The following is an 18428-nucleotide window of genomic DNA, read 5'->3' on the forward strand; positions in this document are numbered from 1 at the left end:
AGTTTTTAATTGGGTAAACTGTTTAATTAATGTTTGAGGGGAATAATTGGATCTGGGTCACGTTCTTCTATCATGCACAACAATGGGTATGTTGGGCTTACACAATACGATATTTGCAACTGTATTATTTAATCAATATAATATTTATAATCTAAAGAAGTGTATATATTTATTATATCATTCATTATTTGTTTCCAATAATTTTTGAAGAATCAATAATATTAATAAGAATATTACTTGAAGTGAGAATATATAAAAAAGTGTACGTTGTCAATGCATATATATTTCTCTTATTTAATTATGGAGAAAATGAAAATGTGTCTAAGTTGTCTTATATTTGTTAGTTATAGAAGGAATCCACTTACTCTAAGATTCAATTTAAAAAACTTAAGTCACATCTTAACTATTCATTTTAGGGAAATATAATGATTCTAATTTGATCACTAATTCAAATTCTTGAATTTCTTTATAACGAATGACTATGATATGAAGTAAGTTTTTTTAACTTACTTTTGGAGCTATAATATCTCTCCTATTAATTATTGATTAATTCCTAAAATTACACTATAAACATTTTCTATTGAATTTTTACTCTACTTATTAAGCTAAATATAAATTTATTTGGAGAATAATTTTAAATTCATTTGATTCACCCTCTCTTCAAAATTCATTAATTGATTATGATATTCTCTAAGATTCTATTTGATTATGATATTCTCATAAAGTTAAACGCCTATGTTAATCCATAAGAAAGAGATTTGCTGAAATGAACAACAAACAATATGGATAGGGGTTAAGTACCACTTGTATTCCCTTAACCTACGGGTAATTTTTTAGTGTGTGATTGTCTTTTTTAATAAGTCTTGCTCCTAGGAATAAAAATTGATAATGGCATTAAGTAAGCTTCAGTAGTGTTTTCTCTTCCCAAACCCACACTATTTTCGGGTACCCGTGTCGGTAGTAGGTAATGTGCAAATAGCAGGTATCTATGTTGGTAGTGGGTTATGGATACTAGGGATGGCAACGGGCACGGACGGGCACGGGTAGTAGCTACCCATTTCAAAATAGGAGAATATTATTCATACCCGTCCGTACTCGTAGGATACCTGTGTGCGAGTATTCGCAGGTATTTCCGGGTACCAGCGGGTACAACGGGTACGCGCAGTTTTCCTCTATTATAAATGAATTTTTAATTTTTTACTTCTATTATGTTTCAAATGAGATAAAACTTAATTAATTTTGTACCTTTTGATTTAATATTTAACAAAAATGCTAAATTTATTGGTGTTTTCTATTTGTGTGATTTATTGTTCTCATTTCCTTAACAAAAAGTTTATATTTTCTTTGTAAAACATTTGTATTTCTACACATGTAACAATATTTGTAGGGTCCACCAAACTCAATAAAATATGTAAACAAAGTAAAAGGAAAAAATGTACATAAATAATGTTAGAATAATGTAATTTTTATTTTAATTAAATATAATATATTAATCATATAAATAATGGGTACCTGCACGCACGAGTACCATAATATCCCTATCCGTCCCTATGTACTATGGGTATTTTTAAAAATTCGTTTAAAATATCCGCGGGTATTCGTTTGTGACTCGTACTCGTGCTCGTATGGGTTTTACCTACAGGTATGGATTTTTCCCTTCCCAAACCCGTACTATTTTTGGGTATCCGTGCCGATAGTAGGTATTGTGCAAATAGTACGTATCCATGCTGGTAGTGGATACTTGTGTCAGTAGTGGATATTTGTGGACATTGGACACTCAATATCTTTTTAATTTTTATTATATATTTAATAATCAATATATAAAAATAATTATTATTTACTTTAACAATAAGATATTTATATAATTAATTTATGATTGTAGTAGTACAATTTAATATAAAATCATAATAAAGTAGATAATGTATTATCTTAAAATAATAATAAAAAAGATAAATATAAAAAAATAATTTACAAAATAATTTATAAGTATGTGGGTATCCATAACGCAAGTATTATAAAACTTATTTTCATCCATAAATATTATTGTTGGCCTGATATTTTTACGGGTAACCACAGGTTGGGTTTTTTGCCATCCATACGAGGAGTCGAATCATTAATTTTTTACTCGTACTACATATCTAGTATGGTTATATTATTAGACAAACGCGTTGTTGATGCAATCATGTGATTTAAGAATACCCTTATTAACACACATAAACAATATAGATAAACCTTTTATTGCTTTTTATATTTAATTATACAAATTGGGGCATTTAATTTTCATTTAATATATGTTTGGTAGTATATATGAATGTTTTATTTATCACAAGGGTGATATATAATATGAGGATATAACAAACCATTTAGGATTTAACTGTAGGCCGTGAATTTTTATTGTTGTGATATATTTAACATCAAAATAAACAAATAAAGATTGCTATACATTTTAGATTAAATGATGAGTAAATGTTATTTTATCAGTAAAGAGTAAAACATAAATGTTAGCGACTAATGTGAATAATGACTATTTGTTTTTGAGATCGTGGGTTTGTGTTGCGGGAGGCTTCCTTTGTGGGTGTTGGGAATGATTGAAATATGTTATTGTATTAGTCTCACATTGTCTAGTATTGGAATAGATTAGAATAATCATTATTATATATTGGACTCAGGTCCTTGTTATAATGTGCACCAGATATAAGCACCTCATAGAAACACCCCATGGGCAGGGCCCATGGGTGTGCTAGGGTTTATAATCCTTATTCTCTAATAATATATTGGCAGCCGCTCAGCGCTCCTGGGGACGTATGCACAATTGGCTTGGTTGAACCCCGTTAACAAATTCTCTTGTTTCTGCTCTTCTATTTACTCGTATGTCCTTTACTTGATTGCTTGTGGCCAACGCTGCGCAACGATCGCTTCCGTTGCACCAACAATTGGTATCAGAGCCAATTGGTAGATGGCTCTTAACCCATACGTCAGATAATGGCTAAAGAGGGTGAAGGCGTGATGGCTAGACAATGTGCGTGAAAGGTAATGGCAAAGATATAGTAGATGAGTTGAAGGAGAAGGAAACATGGCGGAACTATAGTGTGGGCGATATATGTGTTGATCCAGAACCCCATAAGTTCATGTATTGGATTATGTTATGATCAAGGTGGAGATAAAGACTCATGTGTTGAGTTAGATGCTGACAATATCTCTCCAGATGTTGAAAGAATTTTCTCATTGGAGATGAGAAAGAGAATATCGTAATGGCTTGTGTGAGACGTCATAGTGAAATATATTAATTGTTAGCAGATCCACAAAAGCACAAGGGCGATGACTGACTTTGATGTAGGGTGTGACATGGGCATTGGATGCAAGTTGTAACACGAGCATTCATAGAGATGCAGGGGTGTGACATGAGCATTGGTTTGGATACAAGGATTTGAGACAAATATTAGTTAACATTGACGCAAGGTGTGTGATGTGGGTATACTCCTTATAGTGGGGTATGATAGTTCTTTTGAACTAGGATTGTCGGAGTAGACAATGGTGGTAGCGGTTGAGGCTTTCCAAGGAAGCTCCAACGTTCAGTTTGACTGAGTATTGAAGATGACGATTGTTGGTGAACTTTTGTGTAGAAGTTCCAATATATCGAAAGACTTCCTAGCAATAGGTGGCTAGGCGGCGTGTTCCATTTGATGGCGGTACGGGAAGCTACACTACAAGTTTGGAGAGTTAGACTATTGGTAACATCGTCAATGATACTCAGAAGGTCTATGTTGTGGAAGAATTGTTAAAGAGAATTAGACACTGAGCAAGGAGAAGCTGGATATTCGCTAAGGTGGAGATTCTTGTGTAGAATTTCAAAAAGAGCGAGATATTCGTCTATTTCAATCAAGGTGGAGATTGTTGGGAATGCTTGAAATATGTTATTGTATTAGTCCCACATTGTCTAGTATTGGAATAGGGTAGAGTAATCAATGTTATATATTGGACTCAGGTCCTTGTTATAATGTGCACGAGATATAAGCACCTAATAGAAACACGCCATGGGCAGGTGGGCCCATGAGTGTGCTAGGGTTTGTAATCCTTATTCTCTAATAATATCTTGGTAGCCGCTCAGCGCTCTGGGGACTAGGCACAATTGGCTGAACTCCGTTAACAAATTCTCTTGTTTCTGCTCTTCTATTTACTTGTATGTCCTTTATTTGATTGTTTGTGGCCAACGCTGCTCAACGATCGCTTTCGCTGCACCAACAGTGGGGAATAAAATTACTGCATGAAGTATTTAAGTTGGTCAGTGACACACTCAGTATTCATAGGCTTATGAGGTCGCATGTCAGAACTGAAGTGTTACAAACATTGATCATTAGACTTTAATAAGTACAAGTAAATCAACATCTAATCCTATTTTCATGAACCACAAGGCTCTCAAATTTCATGAACATGACTTGCAAAATAATTTTCCAATTGCAAGTAAAGTCAACAACTAATTACATAGTTGTTAAACCTTGAAAAGCATTTAGACTAGAAAATGAGCATTAAAACGAAGAAGAAATTTGCATTAAAGAACCAAATCAACTAAAAGAAATTTAACAATCCATCATCCAGTCTCAATATGCGAATATTTAGGTAAACATGGAAATATATTTATATGCATCAGAAAATTGAGTTAGGTTGGGCTTAAACTGATTTACTCCTAGCCGAAAGCATTAGCTTTAGTCATAATTTCCTATCATGGCCTAGCTTGAAGCACTTTGTGCTTATCTTAGAGCAAACAATGGCCTAAAAGTTATGTACCAACAAGTTAGAATTTCTTATGATTAGTAAATAATTAATTCTCTAAATATTTTCAATCTCATAATTTTCACACATATAATAGAAATAATAATATGAATACATACATGAATCTATATTCTTAAATCTACTTCTTTTGTTATGTCTTAAGAGAATTTTTGTATAATAATTTTCCTCAACCAAATCTTGAATTCTTCTAAATGACTTCAATTTCCTTTCTGACAGGGAAAAGACAAACTAGTTGTAATTTGATATATTGGAGATCACAACCATTTCTAATATGTTTCCATGTTGGGGTATAAATATTCAAGTAATGTAATTAGTTCTTTACCTACCTAGAGTAAGAGATAGTACCAAAAAATACAACATTATAAAAAAAAAATGAGGTACCTTAATTCGATTGCCAGATTTCCAAATATAAAATACAAACTTATATGACAAAGTTTAAGAGGAAAAAATATTTGCACCGACTATACATGAGTTTTATACTCTCTCACTATATCACTCATCATTCATATTTAACCATTCATTATTCTAAAAAAATAATACAAATGAAAGGTAAATATATATACATTGTGTATATATCTTTGCACTGAGAGTATAAATATTATACTCAAAGTTTAAATGCAATAATATGTATTTTAATGGAAATCAAACACTAGATTTATACACATTTATTGTACCACTCACCATTCATTATCATCAACTTTATGAATTTGACGGAGCCCACACACGAGGTGGAGCATGTAGTTTAATTCGATGCAATAAATCTTGCACTGAGTATATATTTTTCTCTTTAAATTTTGGTTTTGGAATAACTAAGAGTTAAAAAGTGTTTCTAGCTTCCTAGTTTAACTTTCAAATATCCAAAGTTTTATATTAAATAAAGTAATAAACCTTTCCTAGTTTAACTTATGTCTTTCCCAAGATGCCTAAATAAACTCAACCCATGATAAAAAAAAACTATATAATGAATGGTAAAACTACATTGTTGGTCATAAAACTTTTACCAAAGGATTTCATATTCATAAAGAACCTAAAGTTAAGAAAGAAAAGAAAGCAACCATTGGATGCAGAATACATCAAATGGATATTCCTAAGAGACCAGAAGGCAGGTTGTCAACCTCACATTAAACCATAACAAACATTTCCTTCATACTCTTATCTACAAACCTCCATTTATATGTAATATAGACCTCAGAATGGAGCTGATGCTATTCGGCGAAGTTGATATTTAGGTTCGGGAGGTGGTGCACATGGCAACATCTTCTCTAGCTCCTGCAATTTCAGGGGGAAAACTAATAAACTACTCTGATATATTGTAAGAAACAATGAAGTATGCATGTATTTAAGAGCAGCAAAGATATCATAATGAACCAGCTCTCATGAAAGCTTAAGCTTGTAGTCATTCATCTTAACACATCCATGACACAAGAGCCCTTTGGACTTGAACAAGGACAACGCACATGCCCGTGTTTACCAGTGCCAATATTCAACTTTTATTTTGAAGAATGGGGTGGCAAAAGGCGAACTCTAGATTACTTGGTCATAGAGATTCTACTAGCGTGCCATGAACGACTCTAATATTTAACTGATACACTTGTTCTCATGATTTTAGCATTTAAAAAAGATAATAATCACAATATGAATGCATGCAAAATGATTTTGTATAGTATGGCTGAATGAAGGATTTAAACCAAGATATTCCTAACATTAAACACCAATTTTTGAAGGAGCAATGGATGTTAAGCCATTGGATCAAAGTCCAGAATCCAGATCACCCAATTCCCAAAAAACCATAATATCATCGTAGCAGAAAATCCAAGACATGTAAATCAAAATATGGAACTTCAGTGCATGATAGTAATAATTAAGTTGGGTGACAACTTATGGTGCTCTAAGTGTTTGAGTTGCACGAACCAGATCTTGTGAATTTGTACACTCGAGTGAGATTCATTGTAATATCTTCCTAGGCGAGCCATCTAAGTATACATGTTCTTTTCTGTCTATTTATACAAAATTATACCAGACTCAAATATTCATATCACTTGTTTGTGATCCCTCAACAAATAGATGAATGAAAAGAAGCGCTTCTCAGCCTTCTTCCTCCATTCTCTCTTCTAAAGGAAGTCAAAATTTATTGTTCCTTGAGTTAATATATATACATATATATATATATAGCTACTTAAGATGAAATGTTTGACAGCGTAAAAAATGTTAATGTTTATGAGTGAAAACACTGACAAATTAAAACCCCTCAAACTCCAAAAACTAAAAAGCATTAACTGGTGCATTTGCACATAAAAAATTCTGAATGGAAATGAACAAATATAAATAATAAAAAATAGATTAATAGAAAAATACATTCCCCCATATAACTATGTTAAGAGTAAAATATTATGTTTTCTACCATGATCAACAAACAGATTACAAATTAATGCAGTAAAATGCTATTAATAATGTCCAAGTATCAGATTTACTTCCCAACCCTCATAAGAAACAACTCCACCAACTGTACAGAACTTTGAATTGTGAACAAAAAGTATGCACAATGAAGTTGAGAAGTAGATATATCATGGTCAACAGAAAATTCTGTCCTTATTGTTAATTTCGGTATTAGCTTAAAATACCATGAAGTGCAAAGTTCCCTATCTCCAGAAGATGCAATTGCATAGTAATAATTTAAGATTGAAACCAAGCTCGTCTCCTAACTTACACTTAAGATATACTCTCCCCAAAATGAGAAACTAATCAGTCTTAAGACTGAAGGCCTATACAGGAATTTGAATTAACAGCAAAGCATTCTTAAAACAATCAAACCTTCAAAGGCAGAATCTAACCTTTTGTTTCCGCAGCCTTTCGTTTTCCTCTTCCAGGCGCGAGACTTTATTCTCCAATTCATTTGTGTATGCCTGATTACAATATTTATCATTAGGGATTTGGGTTTTTTGATTCAGTAAGGGAAAAACTCATTCAAGAACAGGAGTTAAATAACATGGCACTCAAAAGAATGAGGGAGAATGACTACCTGCTTCCTTGCTCTTGAACGAGCAGCAGATTCCCGATTCTTGATCATCCTCTTTTGCCTCCTCTCTACACTCTTTTCCATCATGTCTTCTGGAGCGTTCCTTTTTCTTCCAGGTGTCTGTGTATCTGACATTGTTCCCATCAAAGGTGAAGCCAATGCCAACTGATTATCGGAAAATGGAACAGCATCCATTGAAGCACCAGCCCCCATGTGTAATGGCTGTGCTATACCCTGGCCAGGCATATAAATCCCCATTAAGCTTTGTTGTGGATGCTGATAATGTGGTTGTGGATACGGCATCCACTGACATTGCGGAGGAAACTGCTGAATTGCTACGTTTGAATCAATCGCAGCTACAGTACTAGCATTCTTTTCATTAGATGATCCTTCTGCGACGATACCTGCTTTCACCAAGAAATCCTCCAATGTCATCTCTCCCAAGGTAGGTTGTCTTTCTTGAGACTTCTTCTCGTTATTATTTTTGCTTTGTTGGATATCCCTCCAAACGTCATCAACAGTCTTCTTGCTTAGTGCATCAGTTAATGACAGACTAGCTTGATGCGGAAGCTCAGCTTGATTAACTTGCATTGTGCCCTCAGTGTCCAAAGCCATGGACTGATTTGCCTCGATGGTCCATACATTTTTTAGAAGCTCGTCAAGGTTCATACTACTTAGTGGCTTCCCTAAAACACCTAATTGATTCTGAACCTCATCGAGTGTGAGACTGTACATTGAGTTTTGCCGCACCAGAGGCTGTACCTGTGCCCTTTTTCCATTACTATCTCCTCCACCACCACCACCACCACCAGCAGCTTGAGACCCCATAGTTTGGATCCCCATTTACCGATTATTACTGCTGATAATTCACTTCATTTCTCATACTCAAAACCACTACAAGACTTAAAGCACCTGATCCAAATCTTAAAATCCAATCCTTCCCAAGAAAACTAGAACATGGCAAATACAAAAGTCATAATCATTACTTGTGGAGAACATATGGAAATTTTATGATCAACAGCAATCTACATGCCCAGCTTCTAACACACAAAATAAAAGAGAGGGGATTTTTATACTTTTATTCAAACAAGATATCATGTAGGAATGCAAGGGCCATTTAAGCATAATAATTATACATGCAATTCAAACTAATCCAAGAAGAGAAGTGAGAGGGAAAAAATTATTTTCCTTTCAAAATTTGTTTTTGAAATAAAAGATTGTGTTGTTAGTCTGTTTTACTCACTTTACTATAACAATAACAAAAAACAATGAAAACCTATAGACATAAATATAATCTTCAAATTTAGACTTGTCGATGGGAAGAAAATTAAAATCTTACAATTGCCCTTCTTATAGACAGAAATAAATAAATTCCATTTCTTTCCAGATTAAATTCAAAAGGGTTATTAGAACTTTGACCCCTTGCATGCAAGCTCAAACACACAGGAACCTAAATTAAATTTCCATTGAAACACAAAAATTGCCCTTTGAAACTTCAACTCAAAACCCCTTAGGTTAAAATAGCAGGGCTCATTTTCCCATAAGACTTAGACACTCATAATGAAAATCACAGAAGGGAGACAAGAGGACAAAGTGAAGAAAAACACTCAGAATTCAAAAAAGGATATTTCAATAAATAATTTGAAAGAGGACCCATTTGCATGTAACCAATTCAGTGTCACTGTTCAAACACACAAAAAAAAAACAATGTACAAAAATATCAACAACAAAAAAGGTGAGATCAAACCCACCATAACCCAGTATCTATTTCTCACATGCAGTGATAAAAATTCCAAATTTGAACAGAATGTAAGGAAGAAAATTTCATTGAAAAAATAAGAAGAGAAAAACCTTTTTTTTTTTGTATGAGACAGAAACCGATCTGAAACGATTGAGTGGGTAATTTAAGCCAAAATCAGCAGAAGCCTTTGGAGAAAAAGGGTTCCGAATGAAGCTTAAAACAAGAGTGTGTGTACAATGTTGTTGTATTATGTTGTGCTTAGTCGCAGAAAGACAAACCCAGGTGGTTGTGTGGGTTAGTGAGAGATGTAAGAAAAGCAATGTAAAGACCAATTTTTTATACATAAAAAATGGACAATACTTTACATTTGTAATTTGTTTTATTTTATATTTTAATCACTCAATTTGAACAAATTGATTATGAGTTTACCTTTAAATACATACGGATTTCATTACTACTATATATTCAATTTTTATATATTTCATTTTTTTGAATTAAAATATATTTGTTGTGTTCGGTGTACTTTATATTATATTTTTTGTGTTTATGATAATGTTTAATTTAAGGTGAGATATGTGGTTAATTAATGTATTGGTGGTAGTTGTTTATGATTATATAGTTTTTTTTGTAAAAATTAAATAATATTAAGGGTAATATAGGAAATGAAAATTACACCATGATGGAAGTTATTTCAAGTTTTGTCTTTATATATAGTATAGATAGATGACAATATACATATATTAAATTTTTATCTTATTTCAACAACCATTTTTAATGTGCTTTAAGTTAATTTTACACTACTTATTTTTTAGTTGTGGATTCTCATAATAAATGTTTTATAATTATTAAATATTATTTTTTAAGATAATTAATATAGTATTATTTTTTAATATATTTTCCTCTCAATGTTTGATGTAAATTATTAAAACTTAATAATTAATTAATACATTAAATGGATTTTTTTGTATATTTAATGTCACGAGATTAAGTGTAAGAATGATGAACTATATCCTCAAGCAAAATTAAATTTTTTCTTGCAGATTCAATTTTTTTTTTAATTTTGATTTTGACTATAACATTATTTAATCATCACTTCCGCTAAGTATAGGATACCCAATCTAATATTTTGTTTATATCAAATACTTTTTTTCTCTAGATTTTATGTTAATTGTCTTTCTTCTATATTTTTTATTAAGGGCGATTCTATAGTTTTCAATCAAATAATTTACAACAACTAAAGAATATTTGTTTTTCTTTCACTATATAAGTTATAAATAACGACAAAATATGGTCAACGAAAATTGAACAATATATCATATTTTTCTTGTTTTAATTTTTTGTATGTGAGTGAAAATTTTGATTTATTTTTGTATGTTATCCAAAATTAAATATATTTTAAATACACATTTTATCTTTAAGTGAGTATATAGTGTGTTAGTGATTCTTTTTTATTATTACAATAAGGTTTTTATTTGTTATTTTTTAGTCAGTTGAATTTTTGTTATTATCTAAAAGGAAATAAGTTTTTGTTTGAAAAATATATTTTGTTAGAAATATTATTTTATTATTATATTATTTGTTTATAATTTTTGAAATTCGTGTGAGTGAGTTTAAAATAATATTGAGTATTTAAGTTTTATAAATCATTAATCAAATACTATCTTTACTCTATTATATATTATCTTCTATTTTATTTTTTTGAAATTGTATACACTCTATGATTCTCGGATATAAATACCACTTGTTATGCATTAATATCATTTTAAGCCTCTTGTATATTTCTTGTTCTTTTCCCTTGTCCCTTTTCTTGTTTGCGTTGGCTTTAATAAGTTCCCTTGCCTCCAATGAACTTTTTTTGGTCACATAGTTGTTAAACATTTATTTTCTCTTTCAAACTTAACTTGTGAATAGATCTTAGGTTTTGTTGATAAGTAGATAGAGTAATTGAAAATTTTACTCCTCTTATTCTGCATATTTTGATATTTAAGGTTATACACATAATTTAATAATTATCAAATGATATAAAAATTCGATACAATTTAATTAAATAGTCAAATCTAGTGCACATTAAAAAATAGATTAAAAAGAAATAAAAAAATGTGGTGAAACGATGGGTAACAAATTAAAGTATAATTAAAAACTAAAATATAAATGTCCATTGAGTTTCAAAAATATCAAAAAAATGGAATAAGATGGAAAATTAAAACATCAAAAGATATTAAACTGATTAGAGCAAAAAAATTAAAATTTTCAATAAAATATCATTTCTTCATTATTAAAAATATTGGAAATGACATTTTTTTCATTTTCAAAATTTGTGGAAATAAAACTTATGTTTAATGCACATTGAAAACTAGATTAAAAAAGAAATAAAAAAGGTGGTGAAATGATGGGTAATAAATTAAGGTATAATTGGAAACTAAAATATAAATATCCATTGAGTTTAAAAAATATAAAAAAATGGAATAAGATGGAAAAATTAAAACATCAAAAAATATTAAACTGATTGTAGCAAAAAAATTAAAATTTTCAATAAAGTGTCATTTCTTCACCATTAAAAATATTAGAAATTACATTTTTTTCATTTTCAATTTTTTTGGAAATAAAGCTATGTTTTCAAAAATATGAAATAAAAACAGTAATGCAAACATGTATTCATCATTATTTTCTGTTTTTTATTGAAAATGAAAACATAAAATAAGTAAAGCAATCACACCCTTAACTTAACTTTGTCTAAATGTGAATCTGTTGACTCGTGAATGCAAAGGTGATTAATGCAATCAGTAACCAAAGATTTCCAAAAAGGTTATGGTCCAAGCAATTAGGCTCACTTGGCATTGTGGACTGAGAATGCAGCAGCATGTTATCCCTCCACTGTTGAGAGAGGGAGGTAGCCGCTGTTCTGTGAAATCCAGCCTCATGTTGTGCCCTCCGGTCTAGGAATCATGAGACCTATGCCTCAGCGCAAGTCCCATGAATCAACTCTCAACTTGGAGTGGGCATATCTAAATGAGTTAAAGTCTAAAAAAAACAAGGTATAGACATAAAATGGTTGAAAAACATGGCAAAACATGTCTCTACTTATTGTGTAACCCATAATGATTCTGTTTGGGAGCTAATAGATAATAATTTTAAGATTATTCCCATCTCTTTTATCCCTTCTTTAGGATGAAGAAAATGGGGTAGTACTAGTTAATAGAATGCAACAGTGTATCAAGTGAAAGCAGTCACATAGTCCCACATTGGTAGAGTTAAGAAGCAGAACAAGGTTGGTATAATATAAAAATGAAGATTAGCCATTAAATAATTCATACCTTTCTCGGCCTTTTGGCTAAGATCAAGTGTAGTATCTGTTCTTATCAGTTTAATATCTGATATGTGGGTTATTGACCTACATGATATTAAATTACTTTTTTGAAGGGAAGGGGCCATTACAATAGCTTGCAAGCTATTGGGTTCCTTTAGTGTCGCTCATGTGTTGCACTATAACATGGGCCTGGCAGACCCTATAGTTCAAGTATAATCCTTTGTCTTTATTCTATTGGTGACTGAAGTATTGTTTATACTATTTTATATCACTCATTTTCATAAATGTGTATGGACCTTTCTTGTTATTGTATTTTTAGGTACTAAGGTTTGTATTTATTTTTATTGTCTGGCATAGGTAAATAATATTTTAGTGAAAATACAATAATTAAAGCTTCAATAATATAATGTCTCACGCTTTTGCTACCATTGTCTTGAATGCTATGGGTGATGACTAGCAGTTTCACCAAAAAAGCAAGCCATATAAATCAATGGAAGGGAACTGATATTGATGGGGAGGGCCTGGTAAAGTTGCATTATCTTTGTATTGGTTGCAGGATTTATTGATACCAAAAACCAAAATTATCTTTGTGGGTGATGTTTTTGTTTTCCTAAAGGGTTTGTTTCACTTTATTGTAAACCATGGTTGTCAAGATGCCAGTGTTGTCTCAGTGTTCAATAGCCAAAACTCAGTGCTGCCATCCATCACTGCTACAAGTTTTGGCAACACATTGGAATCACTAGACAAGCTAAAGAGGAGACTCAATTCACTTGTTGCTTATGAAGTTGATGATTTTGCCAGTTTGACCATACCAGGATTGGAAAGCATTTACAACTAGCCATTTCAAACTATACCCTCATGAATTACATAAGGCTAGTGAAAGAACTAAACTCAAAACAATGACTAATTTAATGTATATATCTTGCAACTTAATTTCCATTGATCAGTCTATATACATAATATGTAAACCAAGGAACACAATATGAAAAAGAAAATATCTTTATCCATGTAATGATATATCTTCTGCAATGAACTTGAAAGGACTTCAATTTCTAAACATATTAGGGGTACAAAGTAAAAAAAAGAATAAAATAATGTGCTAGCATTTGTCTGTATTAAAATGAAGAAAAATTGCTAAATGCTGAACAATGGCTTCCATTTTTTAAGCAAAATTGACAACTACTCTATCTCAGGTGATCACCTGAAACTGAAAGTATATCTAGATCTGAAAACTCTACAAAACATGCTCACCAGAATTGCTTTTATTTCCTCCATTTTATCTCCAACTTCCAAGCATGCTATTATAATAATAGTGACAATCGATCTTCAATGGGATAGGATGTATGCTTATACTTGGTTGATGCTGCAAATTTTAAGATATGAAGAGGCAACAGAAGGAGAAAGCCCGATATTTAAAAGTTGCAGTATTTTCGTAAATGAAATCCAGTTTGCATGAGTTATCCCAGATCAAACTTCACAGCTACCAATCAAATTGGTCATGTTAATCGAGACAGTCTTTTCCGTTTCCGATTCTTCTTATGCACCACCGAACTTTTTGCTTTACTGTTATTAGGGGGAAGGGCCAAAGTTGATGACCGTTTGCCAGTGTAGGTTCTACCTTTCTTGGAAACCCATTTCAGAGGCATATTGTTAACTACAGTTCCAATATCAGTAGAATTATTCAGTTCAACAAGTTTTTGGACTTGATCTAGCATCTGGTGGGTCCAAGCCAACGACAGATCCAATGCAAATGAATCATCCACTGGTTTTCTCCATAGATCCATCAAAGTCTCTTCAAATGACCGAAAAGACATGGATGGTTGACAACCTTGAAGGGTTTCACAAATCATGTTTACTTTGATGACATGTTTGCAAAGGTTCCCTTGCATTGACCAAAGACAATCACAGAAGGCAAATTCAGATCCCGGATTCCACACTAAATGTGTTAAGCTGCTGTCTTTCTGGCTTACAACTTTGGCAAAGAGGTGGTCTTTATCATCCAAGGTGACGGCGAAGTTGGGAATTTGAAGTGCTCGATGCCATGACGTCGAAGCAATATACTCTTCCTTCACATTCTGGAAAGAATCACTTTCATCAGCATAGCGGTCAAGCCAGTAGCTTGAATGCAACTCAGTTGTTAACTTGTGGACTAACCAATCTACTCTTTGCAGTGCTCCAAGATGTGAATCATCAAAAAGTTTGGCTTTCAGTTTAACATGATATGACTCTAATGCTCCAGAAGCTTCCTGGCTCGCTAATGGATAATTTCTCATTGTTGAAAGCCACATTTCTGCACAACACAGTGAAAAGGAAAGGCAATGAGAAATGAAGTTAATAAATGAATGACAAACCGAGTAAGCCCATAACTCATAAGCTAAATTTTCAAGACGTCATTTGTAATATACAGTTTTCAAGCGGGCATGCCAATATTTCTTCAGCGAAACTAGTATTTTTTATGTGCATGCAAAATCGGGAAAAGGAGAAATATCTAACCAAGCTTAGGCACCCAGGATGCTCTGAAATATTCCATGAAAGCAGTTTGGTCAACAAAATCCATCATAAATTGCTCCAAGGCAAGTGATAGATTACTACCATCCCAAATACTGTACACTATTGTGCCAAGACGCTTAAAAATCTCCCGCTGAACCTCAATATTACTGCATTTCTTAACAATATTCCTTAGCCACGATCTACGGACACGCCATAGTGAAAAGAGGACAGGACATCCAAATATCTCTCTGTAAAAGCAGTCGGTACAAGAAAATTATACATAATCATAGAATTTTAAACCAAATTCTTTTATAAAGCAATAAATCTTGCCTGAAAAGATCAATTTCAACTGCAGCATCATCAATTAAAAATCCACTGGCTCTCCAGCCTGGTTCAACACTACGAGCTTGATCAATTAAAGCTTTCAGCCACTTAGACATATCAGGCTTTGCAAAGCTACGCGTAATGACCCATGCGACAGGAAGTGCATGTTGTCTTGAATCAAAAACAACTAATGTGAACAAGGGATACTGCTCATATGAAAAGATAACTATTAGGCCGACTGACATAGCTGTCTTATTTTAGATCTAGCATAACATAAAAGTCAAGTTTGAAGGGGAAAAAACAATACTTTAAGTCTCTTTATGCCAAAGGTTGAGTCTGCTGCAACAATACTGCGATGACCAAAACGGACCATTTGTTGCAACTGCCATTCTGTTTGGATCCCCAAGATGAAAGGGTGTGACTCTGAAGTATCCTGATGAAAAAACACAGACTTTCTATTACGCTCAACCCACATACTGATGCTAGCTTGATCATCTAAATCCAGCTCATGGGTAGACCTTTTGATAATCATCCCTAGCTTATGAACATACTGAGAGGCAAGACTATTAACTTTGGAGTTTGAACCGCAATACCGCTCAATTCCTTCAATGTGTTTCTCCAAGATATTCTCTTCTGGAATGCCCAGATAAATCATGGACATAGTTTGCTGCTGAATTTCATTACATATGTATGGAATTTTTTTGGCACCTGGACCAATGGCATCTCTATCTAGTGGTCCATGGCATACAAAACCAGACATGTTAATGTGGCGCCTCTCCTTGTATATAATAAGAGCAAGTGATGGACGAGCATAAAGACGTTTGACAACGAAATGACAAGTGCAACCACGCATTGATTGCGGTCTAGCAGCACGATTACGAGTATTAAGTCGATGCCTTCGACTAGGCAATATACCTCCACCTTCCCCATAATTTTCTGGGCCAAATGAGCACCAGTACCTACAAAAAAAAAACACTTCAACTTTACAACATGTCTATCAGAATCCTGACTGCGCACCACTTAGGTTTTAAATTTGTTTGCTAGTCTGATGTTGATTGCAAACCCCAGAAAACAACATGAAAATGGTAATTATCATTAGGGAACTTAACAAGTATCAATATTTTATAAAAGAGAATTTTGATTTCACACTTTCAGGTTCAAACTCTCTTTTAGAAAATACATTAAAAGGGTAAAAGTGCTTTAGAGCTTTTGCTGTGCACAGTGTCCAGGGAAGGTTTCGGCCCACTATGTGAGTCTATATAGTAGGCAGCCTTACCTTGCATTTGCAAGTGGCTGATTCCATGACTCGAACCTATGACCTCCTTGTCACATAGCAACAACTTTAATCAATGCGCCAAGCTCCCCTCTCCAAAAATAAACTAAATTTAAAAAGTAACAAACAAGCAGAAAAAATACTAGAAAATTAAAACAAACGTTCCAAATGTCTAACAATCTTCTGTTCAAATACACCGAAGAGAAAATAAATTTAGAAAAAAAAAACAAATAAAATCTATTTTGAATGGAGTGTGATAAGAGGCATAACAAAAACTTACTTCCTGTACTCAAGATACTCATCATCCTTGTACTCCTTCAAGCTACCAATAACTCGTTTCTTTGTTCTCTCGATATGGAAGCGAGTTGGGCACTCAACATTAGAGCATTCACCGATTATAAAAGCATCAACTCGGTCATAGGGAATAAGGGCAACCTCATCATGGTGCTCAGCATTTCCAAGCTTGGTCCAAGTCAAATCAGAAGCACAGAACTCCTCCTCAGATGGGTCTTGCAAAGGGACCTTCCTCACTGATTCAACTATTGCCATGTCCACAACAAAGCCAGAGTTTCCTTCCTATATTGAATAAAAGACAATGAAACAAACGTATAATAATATTGTTGAAGCATAAACAGGCAATGAAAGACACATGATAATATTGTTGAAGCATAAATAGACAATGAAACAAACATATAAAATGACCCATTTGAGATAAGTAGTTAAAGACTTGATTTTGATAAGGGATTCATAGTTCTGAGCAACTAAACTAGAAGGAATTCAAACAAAGATTAAAAATTGAAGGGCATACCCTGTTTGTTGAAATATTGAGGAGATGGATACGTGTGTTTGTAGTGGTGGGTTTGGAACAAGAAGCATAAGAGAAGAAAGGGTTTTGGGTTTTAGAATAAAAATGAATGGTTTTGGCGAATCAGACACCAAAGAAAGGCGAAGAATGAGGAATGGGATGCAAGGTGGAAGTTAGGGCAAAAAACGACACATCCTAACATAGGGAAACGACACCTCTTATCTATTTCTCTTTTTTGGTACATCAAAAAAATGAAGTAATAGAATATATTTTTTCAAATTTTATTTATAAAATAGATTTGTCTCTCAAACAATAAAGTTATGAGTTGGTCCCAAATCTTTTCAAAGTGATAAATTGGTTTATGAAAAAAATTGATTTCATTCAATTCAGTGACATTTCTTAGAAGATACAAGCATACACATAAAAAAATTAAGTTTTTACTTATAGAATAATAAATATATTTGATAATTAAAAAATAATATATGAGTTAAATTTTAAATAAATAAGAATTTTAAAATACCAAATAGTTTCATGTAAGAAGTTTTAGGGACTAATTCATGACTTTATTTTTCAAGTACTAAATTATAATGTGATTTTTTTCAATAAGTAAGATACTTTAAAAAAATTCAATAAGTAAGGTACTTTAATTTTTTTCAAGGAGCAATTTTGATTTCTTTCTCT

The 18428-nt window shown here is 32.6% G+C and overlaps 2 protein-coding genes across 4 annotated transcripts; both read right to left on the bottom strand.

Moving 5' to 3' along the window:
• On the bottom strand, positions 5733–9876 carry LOC109352024 (ABSCISIC ACID-INSENSITIVE 5-like protein 2). Of its 2 annotated transcripts, none has more exons than XM_019593793.1 (4): positions 9662–9876; positions 7811–8759; positions 7623–7694; positions 5733–6060 (listed from the first exon to the last, which is right to left on the bottom strand). In XM_019593793.1, exons 2-4 carry the CDS (start codon positions 8648–8650, stop codon positions 5980–5982), a joined length of 993 nt encoding a protein of 330 aa, XP_019449338.1. In that variant the 5' UTR covers positions 8651–8759; positions 9662–9876; the 3' UTR covers positions 5733–5979. The 2 variants fall into 2 exon arrangements, with proteins under 2 accessions (XP_019449338.1, XP_019449337.1); XM_019593792.1 differs by having other exon boundaries at positions 7811–8757; positions 9659–9876.
• Positions 13839–17946, bottom strand: LOC109352028. 2 transcript variants are annotated; one of them, XM_019593795.1, is made up of 6 exons: positions 17751–17946; positions 17223–17518; positions 15977–16628; positions 15676–15875; positions 15349–15593; positions 13839–15145 (listed from the first exon to the last, which is right to left on the bottom strand). In XM_019593795.1, exons 2-6 carry the CDS (start codon positions 17489–17491, stop codon positions 14352–14354), a joined length of 2160 nt encoding a protein of 719 aa, XP_019449340.1. In that variant the 5' UTR covers positions 17492–17518; positions 17751–17946; the 3' UTR covers positions 13839–14351. The 2 variants fall into 2 exon arrangements, with proteins under 2 accessions (XP_019449340.1, XP_019449342.1); XM_019593797.1 differs by lacking the exon at positions 17751–17946 and adding an exon at positions 16946–17048 and having other exon boundaries at positions 17223–17320.

This window comes from Lupinus angustifolius, chromosome LG07 (genome assembly GCF_001865875.1).
Source record: "Lupinus angustifolius cultivar Tanjil chromosome LG07, LupAngTanjil_v1.0, whole genome shotgun sequence".
NCBI lineage: Eukaryota > Viridiplantae > Streptophyta > Magnoliopsida > Fabales > Fabaceae > Lupinus > Lupinus angustifolius.

Coding starts and splice junctions, on each gene's coding strand:
- LOC109352024 (XM_019593793.1), bottom strand. CDS start 8,650: ATGGGGATCCAAACTATGGGGTCTCAAGCTGCTGGTGGTGGTGGTGGT. Junction 7,695..7,810: donor GTTCAAGAGCAAGGAAGCAG/GTAGTCATTCTC, acceptor TATTGTAATCAG/GCATACACAAATGAATTGGA. Junction 6,061..7,622: donor AAAGGCTGCGGAAACAAAAG/GTTAGATTCTGC, acceptor CTGAAATTGCAG/GAGCTAGAGAAGATGTTGCC.
- LOC109352028 (XM_019593795.1), bottom strand. CDS start 17,491: ATGGCAATAGTTGAATCAGTGAGGAAGGTCCCTTTGCAAGACCCATCT. Junction 16,629..17,222: donor GAGTATCTTGAGTACAGGAA/GTAAGTTTTTGT, acceptor TTTTTTTTGTAG/GTACTGGTGCTCATTTGGCC. Junction 15,876..15,976: donor TTGGCATAAAGAGACTTAAA/GTATTGTTTTTT, acceptor TCATATGAGCAG/TATCCCTTGTTCACATTAGT.